The sequence below is a fragment of the Azolla caroliniana genome, unplaced genomic scaffold, assembly GCF_043228905.1.
Source record: "Azolla caroliniana isolate FFs.n. ecotype wild unplaced genomic scaffold, voAzoCaro1.0.p SCAF_4, whole genome shotgun sequence".
Lineage (NCBI taxonomy): Eukaryota > Viridiplantae > Streptophyta > Polypodiopsida > Salviniales > Salviniaceae > Azolla > Azolla caroliniana.
In genome coordinates, this window is record NW_028230439.1 from 9,967,522 (window position 1) to 9,989,282 (window position 21,761).

The window sequence follows — 21,761 nt, forward strand, 5'->3', positions numbered from 1 at the left end:
GATCAAGGCTACCACGGTCTCTTTCTTCTCCCCGATCTTCACCGACGTCTCCGTTGTCGCTCATGCCCAATGAGGTCGAGTATAGTGGTTATCCACCATATCTTCATCGACTTCGTCTCTTGCCATCGTTATTCAAGTCTGTTACTTGCTCTATGTCCGACCTTAGCTTATAGGTAGGCATAGTCCTTGTCTTTCAAGCGGGGTCTTCAACACCAATCTTCACGGGCCTAACCGTTTCTTCGATTCGTTTGCTCGACTCCGCTTTTCGGCTAGCATCTCCTTCCTCCATTTGTAAAGATCGACTCGTTTTTGCATCTTCTTTCTTTTTCGCGTTCCTTGTTTCATGTCTTTTTGATGGGCCTTGCTCATCTATTCTTTTTCTCTTTTCTTCAACGAACACCTCATGGTTGTCGCACATCACTTCCGCGAGTATGGAGTTGTCATCCACCGGATCCGCAAGCTCTACCTCGTTCGATGTGACCTTCCCCCATCTTCTCATACGCGAGAACGGAAGACCAAAACTTTGCTCCCACTTTTGCAGCTTCATTTTTGTCTTTCCCAACTCTTATTCCGGCCGTTGCAGCATAGTGCATCGCATCCACATGAGTTGCCTCAACATCTTCCATAGATGTCTTCATTCCCCCTCTTCCGAAATTCACCCGTAGGGGTCTTCGAGTTTCAGTCGAGCAAATCATGTTGTCATCTATGTATACGATATTTTGTTGGATTGCCTCTCGAAGGCTCGCGCAATCCCTTCTCATGTGGTCCATGCTATCGCACCACACGCATCTAAAGGTTTATTTTCCTTTGGGGCCGCGACGATTCATGTTGGCTAGCGTGGCCATCTTGAACTTCTTCGCTAGCTCTTCGATGATGTCATCATCAATCTTCTTTTCTTCCGGGCTGCTTTGTTTGGGCAGCTCAACTACTTTTGGTTGTCTTGTTTTCTCCGCGATAGTCGATCCCGCCAAGTCGGTGTCATCAATCCACTAACGACGCTTGTCGAGCCTATTGCATGCTCGCTTCACCACAACCCAATCCACTACAAGCCTGTTTGCTTGGGTATCATCTTCGAGGAGAGTACCCAGTTCTCGTCTATCCTTTATATCCATAGCCTTTAGGAAGTACAAAGTTTTGTCCTCCTCAAGTAGCACTTGGTCTGTGGCAGGGAGACGACGAAACATTTGGTCGAATTCGTCGTACACCCTCGAGGCGCCCATCTTCTTATTGTTCTTTTCTATCCACTTCATCAAGGCATGTCGAGTCATCCTCGACAAATCTTCCGTTGCGAACTCCGCTAATATCGCTTTCTCGAACTCCCACCAATTTGTCTTCCCTTCTTGAAGCTCGATGACGCGCCTTTGGATGTTGTTGGCGACCACTCTCTTGAAACTCGTGATTTGACGCGCTTCGGACACGTCCCTTTGATTCATCTCCCTTCTATATGCATCAAGGAACTTCGTAATGTTCTTTCCATCAAATTGACCCTCGAGCTCAACGACACGGTCAACAGCCTTCTCCATGCTCGCATCGTTGTCTCAAGATCTCATCATTTGTTCGACGATCAGCATCATCCTTTCGAACTCTCCCGCTTGGTTGCTTGAGGATGCCATCTCCAAGTATCGGTTGATCCTCGATTTGATCCTTCCTACCGCCTCTTTAACGTCGGGTTCACCACTTAATTATGTCATGAAGATCCGTCACTATGCGCGGATCGTGAGGTGGAACCGTCGGGGTTCTGGACCGAAAGGATTCGAAGTTTGCACAAGCTTCAGCAAGAAAGGAATTAAGATAGATTGAAAGAGAGAGAGATTGAGATAAGATATAATGATTGCCTTTAGATTGAGAGAGATTAAGATTGAACTCTTGACTTTAGATTTCAAGAACAAGATTGATACATCAATTGGATAACGAGTTTCTTACTTTTATTTTCTTCTTAATATTAATTTTGATATAAAGTACAAAGCCCCCTTCAAAAGAAATCCCCTTTTTGCTTGATTCCTCCACTCTTTTATAGATGCCCCCATGCATATGGTGCATGTGAGGGTGGAAGACATGCACAGAATGCATGAAATGCTTGCAATGCATGCTTGCCATGTCATCATCTAAGCTCTCACACATGAGAATTTACATGTAAAGCTATAATGATAAAAATATAATCCCTAAAGAAATGGTTTGGCTTAATGGTAAGCCCATTGCTTCCTATCTTGGAAGTGTTAAGTTCGATTCTTGCTTAAATCTCCTTCTTTTATGTACAAAATACTATTAGGCTTTTGGACCAAATATCTTTAAAACACCATGCACCGCGATCAACCGACCCGACCGATTTGCATTCGTTCGGTTTGGCTCGGTTCAGTCCGCATCCCGAGCCGGTTTGGTCTGCATCCCGAGGTCACCGGTTCCGTCGCCAGATGTCGGTCACCGGTAGCCGGTTCCGCCGCCGGTTGCCGTTTATCGGTCGCCAGTTTCCAGATTCGTCCGATCGTCGGTTGTCGGATCCACGTCCAGTCACCAATTGTCGTATCCGTCAGATCACCAGTTGCCGAATGCATCCGGTTTCCGGTCCTATCGTCGGCCGGTTTGAGTTTCTTCACCGACCAGTTCACGCATTTAGCCACGTCCAACGACTTAGGCACATATGTCCATCTAGACAAAAGTGGCTAAGTTCAACTATTTATTATCTGCTCTTAACACATAGATGAAATATGATGGATCTCAATCTACTTATATAGTTGGAGCCTAAACTTTTCCTATCTATGTGGGATATTTCACAGTTTTATTTTTCTCTTTTTCTTTTGCAAAACTTTATACCCACATAACTTAACACTTAGATGTTCGTTTCTTATGTAGTTAAATGCATTTAAAAGCTCTTGAAGACCTCTATCTTCTCGTACCAAGATATTAAGCTAATCTAAAATAGTATCTTCTCTATTATTGTTTCATGTCTCGTGTGAAGAACCACACTTGATTTTGTACGTTCCATGCAATTTTCACACTATTGCCGAAAATCTTCACGACACCGTTAGTCCGCCGTATGGAGCCTCAACGGCCTGGTTGACACGAGGAGCGCTACCGTAACACGAAGCGGAATCAGCGTGCGGGAAGGCCAAACCGTCTCTGTCACAAGAACAATCCTTATTTGGATGAAGAGGAGTATCCCAGCAATGACTGCCACAATCCTCGGGGGGGACGTCACTATGATAACTAGCATACCACCAAGAATTGCGGCGGACAGGTGGAACCCCATTCGTACGGGGGTAATCGCCAATCACGAAACCAACGTAACCACGATGAAAGCTCGGAGGAAGAACGACGCCAGGATAGTCATCGTGAGTATCGCCAGAAGCCCTGCAACAATAGGTGGTTCTAGCGACCCCGGGTAGAACAGACGGCACCTATGGAAACCACCGCAGCCTCGGTCGTTAAAAAAGGTGAGTCCATCATCCAATGTTTTATTTGTCAACAGCCAGGTCATTACACAACTCAATGCCCACGCTCCGATAAAGGGAAAGGGCTAGCGGTGAATATGATCACGACAGACGTCCAACAGGTTACAACCCGCAGTAAGGCGAAAAACACGAACTAGGCGGAGCAAGACAAGATCCACAAAGCTGCACAAGCCTGGGTAGAAAAGGCAAATGAAGCCAACGTGGAACACATGAAGAAAGATTTGGGCCACACTACCACACATACGAAAGACACGATATTGATGCCAGCTCCGATATGGCAAACACTGGTCGATTGCGAAATTACGTTGACCATGGACAAATTACGACAGACCGTAGAAAATCGGATGCGGGGCACATACGGCCTAGAGATTTTGGCCAATTATACAGAGTCTCGCATAGGCCCAGTCGTGGTTGATCACCACAATCCAGCCATCAAGGTGGTGCTGCAAGGTACCATCACGACACTCAAACAGGTGGCACAAAAAAAGCGAGAGTGGTATGACGAACAACTCGAGCAGGAGCGTCAATTCAATCATGATGTCGAAATATGCCTCAACAAGAAGATGGGCCCGCTAGAGGAGCTTCATGAGAAGGAGTCACAAATCTAGACACAAATGAAGACACTTTATGAAAAAGCAGTGGCAACCAACAAGGGGAAAATTGGGGACCTCAAGAAGGCTCTTGAGGACTTACAGGCCCGCACGCGCCTAAACACGGACCGTATCCGCATCCTCCTCGAAACAAAACAAGAATGGTTTACGGCCCAACTACAAGCGGCGTTAGATAGAGGATGGGCCGGATGGGCGCCGCAGGCAACGGAACTCCACACATACAAAGCGGACTGGGAAAACTGGGATAAGGAAGGAAAAGGGTTTTACAAGATAAGCGAAGAGAGCATCGCTACGATTCATGAAGACCTTACGCAAGATTACCAGTCCTCAGTCGATCGCCACACCGAAGAAATGGCACAACTATTAGAGGATTTCAGTGAAAGCCAAGACCAACACATTCCGCCAGCTGCACGACATCGACAGTGAACATCAAAGGGCAGAAGAGGCGAGGAAGTCGGAGGCCATCATCCTGCCAGATAGCGATTCCGCGAAACAACACGGGAGTCTGTACGAACAAGACGTATCTTCGAAGGTTACGACAGCGGCCACACCTATCATTATGTCCCCTGCTCCGGTAGTCGTGGTGAATGAGGCGCTACAAAGAGACCCAAACCAGACTCCCACAAGTGTAGAGGAGGAAATACGGATAGAACCACTGGTGCAGACGCTTGTTAGCCAGCCGGCAAGGAGTGGAGGACAGTCCGGAATATGAAAGGGGAGGAATAATCGGAAGTTGTTATTAGGATATTAAGTAATTAAGTAGATTTTAGAGAAGTGAACGGACGGATTGAAATCGGTATGCCGATCCGGATCCGGACCGGTTCATATTAGTGTGCTGGTTGGTACCGTTTTGTAGGCAGAGCCGGTGATCTATAAAAAGGCCCGGTTACATTGTAAATGGGGACGGATAATTAATATAGCTCTATTGTCTTATCTCTGTGTATTGATTACTGTTTTGTGCTAATTACTTTCTATCTTATGCGTGTATTAAGATTAATGATATATTGCTTAAGTAACCGATTAAGGTCTGGTTAATCGTCGGTCTTACTCTGTTTCACCGTAACACCTTTTGGTGAAGTGTCTTCTGTAGACACCCTGTGTTAGGCTATTGTCCGGCCCTAAGGAGTAATACTCCAAAATGGCGGAGTTCGGCATGACCTTGGAAGGGCCCGCCGCCAGATGGCGCTTGACGCAAGATCCCAGTACCATGACAACGTTTGAGGCCTTGAGAACTAAATTCTTACACTTTTTTCACAAAGAGGTGGATCAACGGGAAATGGTCGGCCTATTTTATACCATCAAGCAGGAGCCCACGGAGAACATTCAACAATTTGTAATCCGATTCTAGAGAATGCACATCCAACTCAATCGGGCACCACTGGAGGAAGAGACTAAGGCGATATTCCTAGCAGCACTCCAGGAACCCCTACAAACGGTGTGCATAGTCATTGATTTCCGCACGAGTTCCGTCGACCAAGTCATAGACCAAGTTAGGGAAATGGAAAACTCTAGCTCATGGCTGACGATGGGGGCACTCCAACGAACATTACAAACTGATGAAGACCTCCGCTTTCGACAAGCAATTCAATGTATGACTTGCCTGAATGATGGACACTCGGCGCTGGAGTGCACCATGCGTTCTCAATGCCTGCTTTGCCATTCTAGAAACCACACAATGGATCGGTGCGAGTATAACTTGTTGAATCGGCAAGCACCACCGGTCTGGCAAATCAAACCACGGAGCAACCAGGAGGAGGAAGAATAGTGCTAGTGATGAGAGGAGCGTTACCAACCGGCACAAGATGTCCGGTACGGTGATCGAAGAAACGCTTAAACTGCTTCCTTCGTCCAGGTATGGATTGTGTTGTAACTGGAGTGACTCCTCCGTGACCCGCCGAATCACACTGGAAAAAGACCAATCCGATCGGATCTCCTCAACCGCCTGTTGGTAAGCCTCCCACCTCCACAGTCTCTCAAGCTAGTCTTCTTGCTCATTCGGCAACTGGGTCGTTTATTGGCCTAGTCATTCATCCCCTCGTTGTTCGCTGCTTGCTGCAGTAATCGTGGTCGCCAAAATATGTGTTATTCCTAGACTGGACTTTCCTCTAACACAAGGTGTCCCTTTGGAACACTTCACGAAAGGGTGGTTACGGTAAGGGATTCATCACTAACAATCATAACCGGTTATCTTCTGGTTCGGTATCTGGATTCACAACACACCTCCATTGCACACGTAAGATCCACACATTAAGCGCAGAACGGAATAGGAACATAAAGATCCACAAGATACAATAACAAAACTTTCTTATATTAATATTTTGTCGTCTAAATACATTGATACCCGAATCCTTTTATAGGAATCCAATTTTGTGCTATAAAACGGTGCCTAACCGGCAATTAGCTACGAATCGGTCCGGATCCGGATCAGGATAGCTATTCCGGATCCGTCCGTTCTTATAACTAATAATATTATTATATATCCAGAAACTAGCTCGCCCCTTCCTCATTACATACTTGGCCGCCAACGGTCAACAAAATGGAAAGACATTCACCAGGTATTCTAGTCGCACATTCTGGTTTAGTGTCCTAACAATCCACATTCGAAGGTATTCTCATGTTGTAATATTATGATGCAAAATAGATTCCAAGTTTTTTGTAGAAGGTTGAATTTGTCTGTTTACATTGGGGAACATGAATTGCAATCAATGTGCACCCACGGAGAGATGGCATCAACATGGTCCATGAATGTCTTCCATATGTGGATGGAATACACCCAACCACAACACATATCCGACTGATATTGGATAGTTGATCCACTTTGGGTTCAACTATACAAGCAAACCAATAAGGCCAACGACATCCTTGGACAAGTGCCCGAATGCGATTTTGTATTCATACCCATAGTGCATGAAGGGCATTGGGTCCTTTGGGTAAAGATGCGACATGCTCCAACCGATTTACATGCAGACAAGGTAACAAGTCTAGTTGTATTTATTGACCCAATGAATAATCCTACTATTAGGGAATTGAAGAGTTTGGTAGAAATGGTTATAACCAAAGTCCAAAGCACCGTCGTAGACCATAACATCATACTTGAGAACCGATATACTGAAATCCATATCCCAACTCAGCCCAATGGAACAGATTGCAGATATTATGTAATGCAAACAATTCGTATGTTTGTCGAAGAGTTCACTTATGGCCTCAAATCACCAAACTTCATAAGTATCTTATAATTTCCATTTTCTATAGTCATCCTTGATTATTGGTTCTACATTGGTACGGTGATGATGATGTCTACCTTCTACGCGTTATGATTCTAAGTGGGCATGATGTGTTTTGGGATTCTGAACTTGTAACCTCATTTTGTTTTTCGCCATCCTCTATATGGCTTGTACAAGTTGTTATTATACCCTTCGGTATTGTTATTGGGTTTATTGTAATAGCCACACTTGTATCTCGGAGACGTAATATTGGTCCATTTGTCAAAGCCATATGGCGTGAGTAAACAAACTTGTTTTGACTCTCAGTATTAAAGTCGATTGTTTTGCCCTTTTGGGCAATATGAATGCCTTGTAGGTATTGTAAATTTCGGCATGTAATTTTGCTCACAATATATTGTATTTTACATGTCAATACAAAGCAACACTTTTTGATAAATTCTTGTGCATATTGTAGTTTTTGTTCGTGCATATTACGCCATAAACAATCCATCAGACGTGTTGCACCTTTCAATATTATGTCATAATTGGGCAAATAGATATTTGTCAATAATAGTATACATGGAAATTGAAAATTGATGGAAAGTATTTGTCTACACCTAACCCGGGAAAGTAATGTATGTCTTCCTAACCCAGGGAAACAAGTATTTGTCTGCACCTAACTAGGGAAAGTAATGTATGTCTACCTAACCCAAGGAAAAAGTATTTGTCTGCACCTAACCGAGGAAAGTAATGTATGTCTACCTAACCCAAGGAAAAAGTATTTGTATGCACCTAACCTGGGATCAATTTATTGGATCCATCCACCTAAACCGAGGCCAGATTCTATCCAACTACGTTGATTCTGTTTCAACATTTAGAGAATGATCACCTCCATTAGACGCATTAGACGACTATATAATGTCGATACAGAAATAATTAACTCTACTAGAGCTACCATAATCACATGAATTGAATCAGACAATTATAATTGCTCTGATTAGGATCATATTATCGCCCTCATCATCGTATTGCTCCACATTATCATACTACTCTCATTATCATATTGCTCTCAATTACACATAATTTGTTCTTGTTAACACTTTGCTCTCATTTCAAACTTGTGATCATGGATGATTCATGTGGGTTAGTGGATGAAACACAATTTCTATTTGACTCAAAATTCGAATTGGAGGATTCGTTCTCAGATTCAGCCACTTCGAATGAATCAATTGATGGTCAAGGGTCGGACGATGTCGACATCGAGGACGACTTGGATCCCTTCATGTTTTGTTCGCCAAGGTATTTTGCGTTTAATGAAGGTATGTATAAATTAATGGTTAAAGATTTATTAGGACACATAAAGGTTACGATAGAATCTTTAAAAGAGACCTCAAAGGGAGCACCTCTCATGATCTTAGCATGGAGGCGCATGAAGACTCGACTCATGCTAAAAAATGAGCATGAAATCTACTTAAAGTTGTCGCCACATCTAAGGGTATCATATGTAGAGCAATGGTGACCCATCATATTGCACACACATGGGGGGACATCCCATTACCCACTCTCACAAACTCTTAAAGAGTTGAAGAAACATTGGGCCATGGATCTTCGCAATCATGGAATAGCTAGTTCATACATAAAAGCACTAATTGACCAATGTGGATGTTAGATAATACAAAAGGTGAATTCTATTCACATGTTAGGCACAAGTGTAAGTAAATATGATAAGAGTACAATGCCCACAGAAGTGATAGAGGTAGAAGCTAGTAAGTTAGATGATACATTGGCAGATATTCAAATAAAGTATCATACATGCTTGCGGAGAGGAGTCCCAAAAGGCAAGCATGTGACTAGATATGATTGTCATCACTCAGGTGTGCCTCGATGAGTGGTCTGATGCTCTCGCTTGCGCAAGGGTTCAAAGCGTTCTGGATGTAGTTTTCATTTGAATGTAAGAGTGAATGAAGGGGATAAACATGGGATCATGAGCATTTATGTATATGGATGCCATTCAAGTCATGTCCTAGAATAAACCGTTCTATTACTGAACTTGTGCATGTTTTAATTGGGGAGAGTGTCTCTAGCAGTTGCATCGGCGGGACCGTGGTAGAATGGTACATGCAATGACAAGAGATATGTGAGAGTGGTAGATTCCAACCCCGTGCAAATTGTAAGGATCAAAGGTCAAGACTTAAAGAGGTTGAGAGGATACTAGAAAGATATGTGACCAATAGCAACTCAATGCACATTGTGGACGAGGCCCGATATTGGTTTCGAATATTGAGCATGACCACTCCCACTGTACGGTACAATGTCTCGCTCCAATGTTCATATTGTGATTGTCAAGACTTTGCAAGTAAATGTAAGCATTTGCTTGCCATTCGGATGATCGTTGAGAGACCTATGCCATCACTATGTGGATAATTACCATTTATATATCATGCAACCCAAATGCGAATGGATGATGCCACAATGGATAGAGAACTAGAGTCGACACAAGAAGTAGAAGTCGAGATGAATGTAGAAGTTGACGAAAGGGAGGAAATAAAGTTAGAAGCACATCAAACTATGGAAGCACTTCAACTTCTCGAGCAAGGATGGGGAGCAATGAATAGTGCAGCTCTTGAGCGTTGTCAGCAACTCAAGGTAGATTTTCGAAAGGAATTGCTCTTATCTATGGGTGCATCGACAACAACCAATATGGCATCGGGAGGTTTAATAAGTTGGAAGCAACAAATTGTTGTGAAAAGAGGAGCCATGCCCAACATTTCACAATAACTTATTGGCAGCTCCCCAAACACGACCAAAACACACACTAACAGACTAAAAAGAGGTGCTCGTCGTGCTAAGAGGCAGTTGCCAATATGTGACACTGAGAAGGTTCGGTGTTTGCATTGTGATGGTTTGACATTGACTTCAAGAGACTCCAATGCAAATTGTTGCAAAAATTGTGGGTGTATCTTGCCATGCTTTGAACAAGAGCCTTGATCTCATAGTTTTTATTAAATTACATCATGTGATTTTTATATGTAAAATCGTGCAATTTTGTATTATAAAAATTAGGCTTGATATTTTTGAGTAATCTTAGCATATTTTTTAAACAATGATCTCTTCAGAAATTTTAATCGGGTACCCTGGGTTAGGTGCATGCACCCGGGTTAGGTTTGTGTTCCCGGGTTAGGTTTAAGTTCTCGCGTTAGGATTAGGTACCCGGGTTAGGTTAGACCCAGGTTAGATGTGACGTGTTAGATGTGATAGATCCGATTGTCAGAGCCGAGTTAGATGTGACAGATCCGATTGTCAGACCCGGGTTAAGTTTTAGGCGCGCGCTTTTTGTGGATAGAGATTGAACGGTGCAGATCACACACGCCATTCAAAACGTGTCATGCACCGTCCGTGTCCGCGATTTCCTCACCCTCACCAGGAGGCCTAATTATGATTTGGTTGCAAATAGAAACGAGCTACGTATGTATACATCTTTCTTCATTCTCTTCTTCTTCTTCTTCGTTTGTCTACAGTCTATTATTATTATTATTGGAGAGAATCGAGAGAAGCAGAGAAGGAAGAAGAAGAAGAAGAAGAAGAAGAAGAAGACTAACTAAGATTACATAGTTAGTGCGTGTGTGTCCGTATGCCAAAGACGTAAGTAGGCGCGCGCGCGCGCGACCCACACTCACAGAGACTGAGAGAGACAGACAGAGCGATAGGATCTGACAGCTATGGCTACCTTTAAGCGCAGAGCTGTAGGTTTCGGACAGACCGAGGCTGACACAAACCACAGCCTTTCGCAACGCCAAGTAAGTACCCGTCTTTCTCGCCGTTAACTCTAGTTTTGTTTTTGTTTTCTTGTACTTCCGTTTCCTTCCTTTTTGTTTTCCAATCGTCCGTCCACGTGAGCTTTAGCTACTTAGGATACAGAATTAGTTGCGTCTTGATATATCAGCCTTATGTTTAGCAGAAGCATCAGATGATTGTATGTTTTATGGATGAAATAATCTCTTTTCATTTTGTTTTTGTCTCCATCAAGAAGTGCCAAAGAATCTGTCAATCATTTATCTCTTCTAATGTTTTCTTCTTTTTGAAACTAGGTCTTCTATATTTGCCCCCTTTGCATAAAACACGAATTGAAATAGTTTAGAACTATTTCTTGATCTCTTTGTTTTCTTTGCATGTAGTGAAATTGAGCTTTTTTTGTCCATTGCCATTGGGAGGAACCAGTTAAAATATATTTCTTTTATGTTCTTCTGGAGGCTTGTATGTTTAAATGTATAAGTGCATGTGTATATTATACATATATGTATCTATATTTGCATGCATATGTATATATGTATGCTGATGTGTACGTGTCATAGTTAAAAATCGTGTATTCTATGTTTAGAATACGTGTTAGAATACTCTGAAGTATTCTACACATATTCCATGTTTTAGAACTGCCATTTTTCAAAATTTCACGTATTCAACATATCTAGCAAGTATTTATCATTTCAAAAAAGTTAAAAAAAAATTTAAATATTTTTTTGAAAAAAAACCTTTAACGTATTTACAAGTATTCTACATGTATTCTAAGTATTTAACGTATTTTATCTGTAAAATACGTATTCTAAGTATTTTACAAAAAACTTAGAATACGTAGCATGCACTATTCTACACAGTGTATGCTAAGTATTCTACAACAATGGTATGTGTAACTTTTTGTATGCTAATGTTTTTAGCTTTTGTATGCCCCGTAGTGCTTGCTATGTCTGGTGATTGAAAGCATGAACATTTTAAGGAAATTCCTATGCTGAGATTTTTGGACCCATCAACTGCAGACTTAAGGTTACTGTTTCTAAGTTTACTATTTCCCTGAAGGTTACTTTGAATGTTTCCATTAACATGGAAAGCTGTCTGCACTCCCATTCATCATATCACATTGCTGCCAATCCATCATGGTGGACACTGGACATTCAAGAAGTGAATGAGTTTAAAGATAGTTCCAACTAAACCAAAAAAACACACAGCAAAGAGATACAACAAGAAAGGGGAATTAGAATTAATTCCTGTAATTATGATGAGATTGAAAGACCTAATTGAATCTATCATCTGACTGGATTCATGACTTGCTAAGGATCATGCAAACTTCACTTAAACTGTTTGATCAGGATATACAATATAATGACATGGTTTACCATGTAAAGGAATACAAAATCTCTAAGTTTTCACGTATGTTCTAACCTTTTTGGCATTTCTAGAACTGAACAGTTTTGGATAAATGAGTTGTTTTCTGGGATAGTGGATTGTTTATTTTTCTGAAGCATCAAGATAACTTATCGTTATATACAGCAGAATATTCCAGAGGAATCTCCATTTGTGCTTCAAACTGGCGGAGCTAGAACTCAACAGTATATTCAATATGTCAGAGCACTGAATACTCAATTTACCAGGTGCATTACTGATTTATGTTCGTTTTGCTTTGCAAGTTATTTTATTTTTGATGTAGGCTGCTATGTTTTTTGGGAAATGAATAAAATTTATTTTCTTTTATTGATGGCTATATAACTTTTTGTGCATGCGTTGAAACTCCGTGATGTCTTTGGGGTACTGCACTATTTAGTCTTCGTGATGGATGATGATAATCACTGTTAATTGCATTTTTTTACTGAGACACTGATAAAATCAATGAGTATTGAGTTAATTTCTAAACTATGGGCTATGAAGTATTAAGAGATCGACATTTAAGTAAGTTGATTGTTATAAATATTCATAGTCGATGAAATGTTAGAACCTCAACCGTCATTCCAGTTTAAACAAACTGTTTGTTGCAGTTTTAGTAACGTAGTTGTTAAAGTATCCATAACCCATGAAATTTCAGAATCTTGACATTATTTCCACGTAAACACTTTCCCCCTTTTGATGTGGCACACATTCATAAACATGGCACATGGGATCAGTAAACATGTGGAGGTAGAGTGAGCCTTACCACCAACATGAGGGTACAAAAAACCTATTAGGTAGAACACAAAGAGATGCTAGAAACTGACTTGAATGTAATGTCTATGATGGTCATTTGGCTCATCAGGAGCATGTATTACCAGTGCATATAAGTATTTTGGACTGCTTTGATTTAGTAAATGATATAGTTCTCTTAGCACTATTGTTGGATACTCACATTAAACATTGTAAAGTTTAACAATTATTAGTAGATTAGTAAATGCCTGTGTAAATATGGTAAACATATCCTTAATCGTAGACATAATTTATACTAATTAAAAATCTCCATATTTACAGCTGGGTAGAAAAACAGTTGAAGGAGCATCCACACGAGCTTTGGCAGGAAGGGATTCAAGATTATCTAAGGCATGCATCAAAGATTCAGGTATAGTCAAGAGACATATGCGAGGTGGTTCATCAATGAAAGTCACTCTTGATTTTTGAGACTTTTTTGTTTGAACATGAACATATATGCATATAATGCTACTGTTTTTAAATGACAGCCTTGATGTTTAGAATTGAAGTTCAAACATACATTCATTGCAGTTAAACAATGTTAAAATGATTGCCTAGTGTCAGTTTTAGCTAAATTCAACTCTAGAATCACTTTAGCTTTTCTTTTTAGTTACCTCGTTGTTTGAAAACAGTATCAAGTGTGCATTGAGGCATCAAAAGCAGTTTTAGTTTTTTATGCACAGTTGCTTCTTGGTAGGTACATAACTTTACCACTAGATTGCCTGACATTGATACGTTTAGGCGTCTTATTTGGAATTGAGTCCATTCTTTAATTTGATTTGATCTTCATATTATTTGGCGTTCATTCTTTGATTTCATATGCAACACAGGAGGACTTCAAAGATGTGGTTGATTCATGTACATCTGGGAGGAAAGTCACAGTTCCTCAATTACAAGCAACACCTACTTTTCAAAGTAATTTTGCAGATCAAAGTGGCAAATCTATCTCTGAGACTTCTTTTTACAGACAGCCTTTACCACTTCCTGTTGTTAACCCTTTTTCAACCTCAATTTCTTCTGGTGCTACTTATAAGCTCTTTCTCTTATTATGGTAATTCCTTATCTGACTGCAATAAAATTAACCAAGAGCTCTTTGCTATCACCAGGGATGCCGAAATTGAATATTCCATATCAGCCAACAAACAATGGCAACGAGATACAAGAGGATGGTATCCATCAAACATGATTTAATTGCCCTTTGTTCCTGTTACATGATTGTAGAATTGAATGTTTCAAGGCTGTAAGGTATCCAGGTTTCTGTCAAGTGCTCTACATAAAAATGTCATGCACGGATAATTCAATTCATTTGGCCAGATTTCACTTGTGGCATATGAAGTAGACATATTGTACTACTGATGTAGCAGCCAAGGAAGGTTACCAAAATGTGTGTTTGATTTCTTGTGTGCCCTTGTTTTAATGTGTACTGGACAGTGCAAACAAGATCATTATATGGGTGTCTGGCTGTTTCATGAGCTTCTGCATGTGAATTCAGCCTTCTCTACTGTTGTCTTTCATCGTAGTGAAGGTTGTGAGAGCTTCAGCCTTTCCTCTCTACTGTTGTCTTCTCCAGTTCTGAGCTGGGTGGATTCATTTTTTACGGTTGTTAAAAGTAATAGCAGATGTTTATGGAACTGAAAAGTTCCTTGCTATTGGTCAGGATGCCTGTTGTCTATTCTCTGGGGGCATAAGTAATGCTTATTTACCATCTGCTCCATCTTCCATTCACTGACAAGTTTGTTGTACGTATAGCTGCTCTCCACACAGCGCAGAATATACTTTTGTATTTATTTTCTATACTGAGCTTTATGCATACCATACATTCAGGGAAATTAGTATCTCTAGCAATATTTACCATCTGCCCCATCTTCCATTCACTGTCAACTTTGTTGTACGTGCAGCTCCTGTCCAGACAGCGCAAAATATACTATTTTATCTATTTTTTATCCTGAGCTTTATGCATACCATACATTCACCGAAATTAGTAATTCTTGCAAGCTGCAACCCATGGAAACTATGTATATTTATATAGGTTCACTGAAGCTATGCAATACTCAATCAGAATATGATAAAACAAAGTGAATTGCAAATCCACAGCACCTGTATTCCATGAGTACGGCATTTTCTTTTTGGAATTTTGCCAGTTTACCAAAGCAGTTTAGGACATCCTTATTGTGCATAAGTGAAGGTAGAAAGATGATGGAAGTCCCATGTACCTGGTCATGAGGTGCTGGTTGTTGTCAATCCTCAGGGTATTAAGCACAGTGACAAACATCGGGCTTTCAAGCTTGAGAGGCTTCTTGGTCATTGGACTTTCTGAAACATGAACACATTTGTTGTTGTGGAGGCTAATTTAGATTTTATCTATATATTTCTTCTATATTTCACTCTTTTCATGATTTTACAACTCTTAAATATACAGATGATGGCCCACCTGAGCCCAGCAGTCCCTCATTGAAGCGAGCAGAAGAGCCTGGAGTACAACTAGTTTATGAAATAAAATGCAAACTTTATATTAAGGTATATATATGGTTCCCAATTCCTAACGTATTTCTTGTTTGCAAGGTCATGAGGTTCACAGCTTTAGAAATGCTTTTGAGTTTACATTATATGATACTGAATACTTCTGAAAACGAATGTCTTTGATTTATGGTCTGTCTTGCAGTTTTCTTTAATGTTTGTCATGTAAACCATATTTTAAAGCTCTACATGGTTTCATCTTTATGGATTGTTGAAACTGCATTTTCCAGGGTGAACCAAATTCTGACAAGGCTTGGAAAGAGTTGGGCATGGGAAACCTGACCTTGAAATCCAGGGAAGGTGTGGAGAAAGGGACAAAAGATGCAAAAGCTACCGTGGTCGTCAGAAATGAAGTGAGTTCTTGTTTCCTAACATTTTCCATGTACAACACTAGAAATGGAGCGAGTTCTTGTTTCATTACATTTACAATGTACAATGCTAGAAATTAAATGAATAAACTTATGAAAACATCAGAAAAGTTAAATGTTAAATGGGAAGCAGATCTCTTTATTCAGCACCCATAGAGTCGGACACATTTTGTGCTATTGCCAGTGTTGTATTGAATTCCTAGGTTTGTGTTGATGAGTATCAAAAGCACACTTTTGTGCAAGATTGGGTTGTATGTATGTTTTCTAGAGTAATACACATTTTGATTTACATTTAAAATAAAGAAATATCATGATCTTGCAGTAAGTTAGCAATTAGAGCATTCTATCTGGGTTTGTGTACAAAAAAGTACTCCCATATGATTTCTCATCTGGGGATATCTTCAAATATGGACTGTTGATCGTTATATAAGTTTTAAGCTGCTTCTCCTAGAGTCATCTGGTTCTGCTTAATATATTATGATACTGTAGTACTGTTTCTCATTCTTGGGTGCTCAAATGAAGTAACTTTATATAGTGGTAAAAGTTGGTTCCACGATCTCAATAGTAAAGCCAGTCTTCTTCAAGACAATTTGTCTTTGTAATATATTTTTTGTCTTTAATCTAACCTTATATTTGGCTAATCAATGAGGTGAAGTGTGGCTGCTCACACTATATAATAGGGACTATTAGACAGTGAGCAGGGTGATACAATATTTAAATATGGATTGTTGATCCTTTTACAAGCTTTATGTTGTTTCTCCGAGGCTGCTCTGGTTCTGCATTATGTATTATAATACTGTGGTACTGTTTCTCATTCTTACGTGCTCAAATGAAATAACTGTATGGGGGTGAAGTTCCACCATGTCGATTGCAAAGCCAATTTTCTTCAATGCAGTTTTCTCTGAAACATAATTATTCTTCAGTCCAACATTACAAATGGCTTGCCAATTAATTAAGTGAATTCTGCCTTCTCACGTTGTCTAATAAATGGTAGATGTATTATATAGATATCTTTTGGAATTTAATAACCTACTAAATTAATGACTAGGCCATTATGCCAAGCAGTTAAAGCTATGGTATGTACACAACTTCTGGAAATTGTACTTATTCAACCAATTGTTATTAAATACACCATGTTTATCTAATAAAACAATGTATGTTTAAATGCTTTACTTATTAGCTAGCAACTGTTTTTTGCAGGTAGGAAGAATACTTCTGAATGCGTTATTGTATCCAAACATGAAGATGAACGTGCAGAAAAACACTGTTACTGGCATTTTTCATTCAGCGGTATGCATTTTGGGTGGATTGTCATATAAGTAGTTCATCCGATACTATTTGTGGTTTTCATAATCCTTCAAGAAGCATTCATTCATCCTCTATTGTGTAATCATGTAAATTAAGAAAGTTGTGTGCTAAGTAGGTTAGCAAAGGGCAAGATTCCAACCTTTATTGCTATTTAGTGCATAACATTTCTGTTTTCGTCTGTTTTACAACTTCACAGGAAGCTGACGTGAAAACAGAAACAGAAGAGGGGCATAGGGAATCTGATGCTACAAAGGGTAGGCTGTACTTATTCAAATTGAGAACTGCAAGTGATGCAGAACAGCTTGGTGATGTTTTAACCTCAAATGCCCCTAAAGGGTAATGTTATTAGTTGTACGCTTTCTAGAGCAGAGTTTTTTTACCCAATAGTTTGGCTTGAGAAGCTCAGGAGAGATGGAACTCACTTGTGTTGATCACCGAAGAAGTTAAGCAGCTCCTTGAGTGTGGCTGTATGGTTGCCATTGCTGCTGGCCCTGAGTTTTCTTTGAGAGACAAGATGTGTTAGTATGAAATTCATTCACAAGGCATTCCTAGAAATTCATTCACAAGGCATTCCTAGAGTTGTACACTAGCATGTATCCTTACGTCACGTTGATCCAGCGTCGATAAAATTTTGTTCACATTACTATGACAAACCTGAATCTTTGACTTAAGCACTTTTAATTAGCTCTTGCAAACAGAAACGTTTCTTTTAATTTTAGCACTTTCAATTCAGCTTTTGTGAATAGCAGCATTTTCGCATCCTTGCATTATGACTTGTGCACAGCTGTTGGTATGACATTCATTCAAGGTCATTTGTAGAGTTGTGCAATAGCATGTATCCTTTTGTCGTGTTGATCCAGCGTGGATGAAATTTTGTTCACTACTAAGACAGCTCTTGAGAAACATTTCTTTTAAATATCATTTTCAATTCAGCTCTTGCACAGGTGGAGCCATGTTGTCTTATTATATACAAACATTTATGATGTGATTTAGTGATATGAAAGATTGTTCTAGATTGCTTTGCTGTATTTTGTAGCATTGCAGCTTAATCATTTAATGAAACAAAATTGATTGCATAATGCAGGTTCAAATTTTAACAGATGTTAAGAAATTGTCTTGTTACATTTACATTGATGATTAACTTACTGAGTTTGCTAATATATTTTGTGTTATAAATAGCTTGACATAGATGAGTATGTTGATAGCAAGAGTTCCATGATTGCTCAATTCAGCATATTGATAAATCAATATTTTCAAGAATGAAAACGTATAAACAAGTACTTTTACGTTTCCTATCATATGCAATGATGAGTTCATCTACTCAAAAACAAAGACGCACCCTAGTATTCTTTTATTCGTGGAAAGCTTTTTTGACACCTTCAAATGTGCACATTAACAAAACAAATCTGAACTATACCTCTACTTAAAAATTGGTGTGCTTCACTGAAGGAGTCCCTTTTCATAACCAAATATTATGGTACATTCTACACTACAAGAATATTGGGCTTTGAGCTTTGTATATCTTGTCAGTAATAACAATTAGAATAAAAAACCCAGCCTGGCTTTGGAAAGGGTAAGGAATTGATTTCTTTAATTATTGGATGTTTACATATAATGTGATGTATGGTATCAGCTTGCAAGTGAAAAAACATGGAACGTGCACCTGAGGCATGAATGACATACTTAGAAATGGAGGCTTGTATCTTCCATTAATGTCTCTTCGTCCTCACCTCAAGTCAGCATTCTGAAGAACCATACCCAGATATCATTTATTTTTGGAGCCAATAAGACATCTACACTTTGAGTTCCTCAAGTGCACCTGAGGCATGAATGACATAGAAATAGATATTGTATCTTCCATTAATGTCTCTTCATCCTCACCTCAAGTCAGCATTCTGAAGAACCATACCCAGATATCATTTATTTTTGGAGCCAATAAGACATCTACACTTTGAGTTCCTCGTATATCTACAAACTGAGAAATTGAAACTTGCATGCATTCATTATTATAGCCTGTCATCTTTGTCTTGCAGTGATGCAAGTTTTACCAATTCATCTGGCAACATCCAGGAAATTAAATGCCCTCCTGAATCTCCACTGAAAAGCTGTTTCAAATCATTTGTTAAATACACACATGTGACAGACTGTTTATGCCACTTTAGCTCTTTCACTTGCATAAGTTGATACTCTAAATCTTTAGAAGGAATCCCCTTTTCTCCTTCACGTTGTTCATATGCCAACTCATAAGTTTCTTCATTACATTTATGACTATCCGACGCACCCAAAGAACTCTGATTTCTGTTATACATTCCATTTATGTCCTTGACAGAATTGTGCTCCATACGCCAGAGCTTAACTGAGCCGCCACGATGGCCAGTCAGAAACCAGTTTGTTTCCATCCAATCCGAGAAACAAGAACTTGTTATCGAAATGATGGTGTCAGAAGGAACTTGGGAAGTATTTCTTGTGGCCAAGCAAACACCATTAATGCTCCACACGGAGAAGTTTGTGCCAGAGGCAGTAATAATATTACCTGTCTTTTCATTTGCATGTACCGCAGATGCTGCAGCAGGGAGCAGTGGTAACCGCCGTACATATTCTAAGCTGCTGAGATCCCAGAGAATAACTGTACCATCTTCAGAACCACTAACAATTAGACTGTAGGGCTGGCAAACTGCTAGGCAGGTTATTTTCCCAGAGTGAGCACACAAAGACCTTTGTAATTGTAAATCTTGCTGTCTTCGTGCTCCATGTATGCGGAAACACCAAACGGATACCACCCCATCTTCACCTCCTGTAACCAAGATTCTTCCATCCTTACTCACATCAACACATTTTAATTGCCCAGATCCATGCAAACCCTCATGTGTTGAGATAAGCTTGTCTTGATCATAGGAAAAAATGCGGAGGCTTCTATCAGGGAAGCCCCAAGCCACATATTTGCTGAATGAAGGTGGCTTGAGGATTCGGTTCACCTCGACAGCTAATATTTTTTCATGGAAAACTGCAATATGGGAAATGGGGAATGTCAAAGTTCTTATCTCCTGTGGAAACAGAAGATTATGTTGTCTCAAGACATTCATCAGAGGTGGTTTCTGTCGCAACCTTCGCTGTGGGTGAGGCTTTGGAAAAAGCTGCCGTGGAGTTTGACCAAAATTATTGATTTGGGCTAAAATGGAGGCCTTCATAGCAGGATCAGAAATTGAATCTATATCCACAGCTCCTTCATATGTCAAGTAAAAGAAGACATTTGTTGCATCCACAGCAGCCTAAAACCATCATACTATTATAAGTAACTTATTGAATATAATGAGGATTTTCATTGTGAAAGCACATTAACTAACAGTTCGCTACCTGGCCTTGCTGCCGAAATCCAAAAATAAGATCTATCCAATGATGCAAGTTCTCTGATACATACTGTGATTCCAAAGCTTCACGATGCTTGCGTATGAATTCCATAGCACTTCCATTTGCCCATGGAGGCAGTGTAACCTCACTGACCTGTAAACAAACCATATGCTTCAAACATTGTAATAACATATCTTACGACAAATAATACTCTGGAATCACTAATGTTGTTCCATAAGCAAAAAATAATATAATAAAGTTTAATCAGACCAAAGAGAAGCAGATATTGAGCACATGGCAGATGGTGAGATAAAACATACGTCAAGCCCATTATGATATTATTGACATTTCGATGCCTGTTCTTGAACAGGCATTAACAACTACCTGTTGAGTTATATATCATTATCCTTCTAGACTGCAATGATTATCTCAATGTCATCTGGGACATTGATCACATTATATTATAGATTTGTATTACTTTTTGGTTGTGTTTATTCACTTTGTACTTTCTCACCAGACATTTCTCTGCCAAGTGTGGGTATCCCAACTGCTAATAAAAAAATTGAATGTGCATGCTCCCTATGGTAACAAGCCCTCTATTCCTATTTCTGAGTCTTTCATGCTGGAATATTAACGTCTATTATTTAAACTTGAAGCTTCGTTGTATCGATGAACTGTCCATCCAATTTGCCACAGTTGCCGACATAATGTTACATTTGAGGAGCATTTTGGATGCCAATTCCCAGCATATTATGATATGCAAGGAAAATACCACTCTCTCTTTATAGAGTGATATTAAGTGCACTGACAAAACGACTCCCAGGGCTAGTCCTATCAGACACAAGAAAACACAGAAGTTCTCTTGACACAGAAAGAAAGAGAGAGATATTAACATCTCCCAGATCAAACGAGAGCTTACATTTACAACTTTTGTAACATCTTGGAGAACAACAACTAAGAATAAGTATAGTG

General features: G+C 39.8%; 2 protein-coding genes across 4 annotated transcripts in view; one reads left to right on the forward strand and one right to left on the reverse strand.

The window, feature by feature from the left end:
• Positions 1-10,897: 10,897 nt before the first annotated feature.
• On the forward strand, positions 10,898-17,804 carry LOC147865052 (Pleckstrin homology (PH) domain superfamily protein). Of its 2 annotated transcripts, none has more exons than XM_087317781.1 (9): positions 10,898-11,060; positions 12,586-12,686; positions 13,531-13,618; positions 14,079-14,268; positions 14,355-14,417; positions 15,668-15,765; positions 15,996-16,118; positions 17,334-17,423; positions 17,638-17,804. In XM_087317781.1, exons 1-9 carry the CDS (start codon positions 10,983-10,985, stop codon positions 17,779-17,781), a joined length of 975 nt encoding a protein of 324 aa, XP_087173907.1. In that variant the 5' UTR covers positions 10,898-10,982; the 3' UTR covers positions 17,782-17,804. The 2 variants fall into 2 exon arrangements, with proteins under 2 accessions (XP_087173907.1, XP_087173908.1); XM_087317782.1 differs by having other exon boundaries at positions 10,903-11,060; positions 12,589-12,686.
• A 1,208-nt stretch (positions 17,805-19,012) lies between these two features.
• LOC147865053 (protein SPIRRIG-like) overlaps positions 19,013-21,761 on the reverse strand; it is a 28,613-nt gene continuing 25,864 nt past the window's right edge. For both annotated transcript variants that reach the window (XM_087317783.1, XM_087317784.1), the window contains 2 exons: positions 20,796-20,942; positions 19,013-20,710 (listed from right to left, as the gene is read on the reverse strand). In XM_087317783.1, coding sequence (XP_087173909.1) covers positions 19,448-20,710; positions 20,796-20,942 — 1,410 coding nt within the window. In that variant the 3' untranslated portion in view covers positions 19,013-19,447. The remainder of the gene's footprint in view (positions 20,711-20,795; positions 20,943-21,761) is intronic.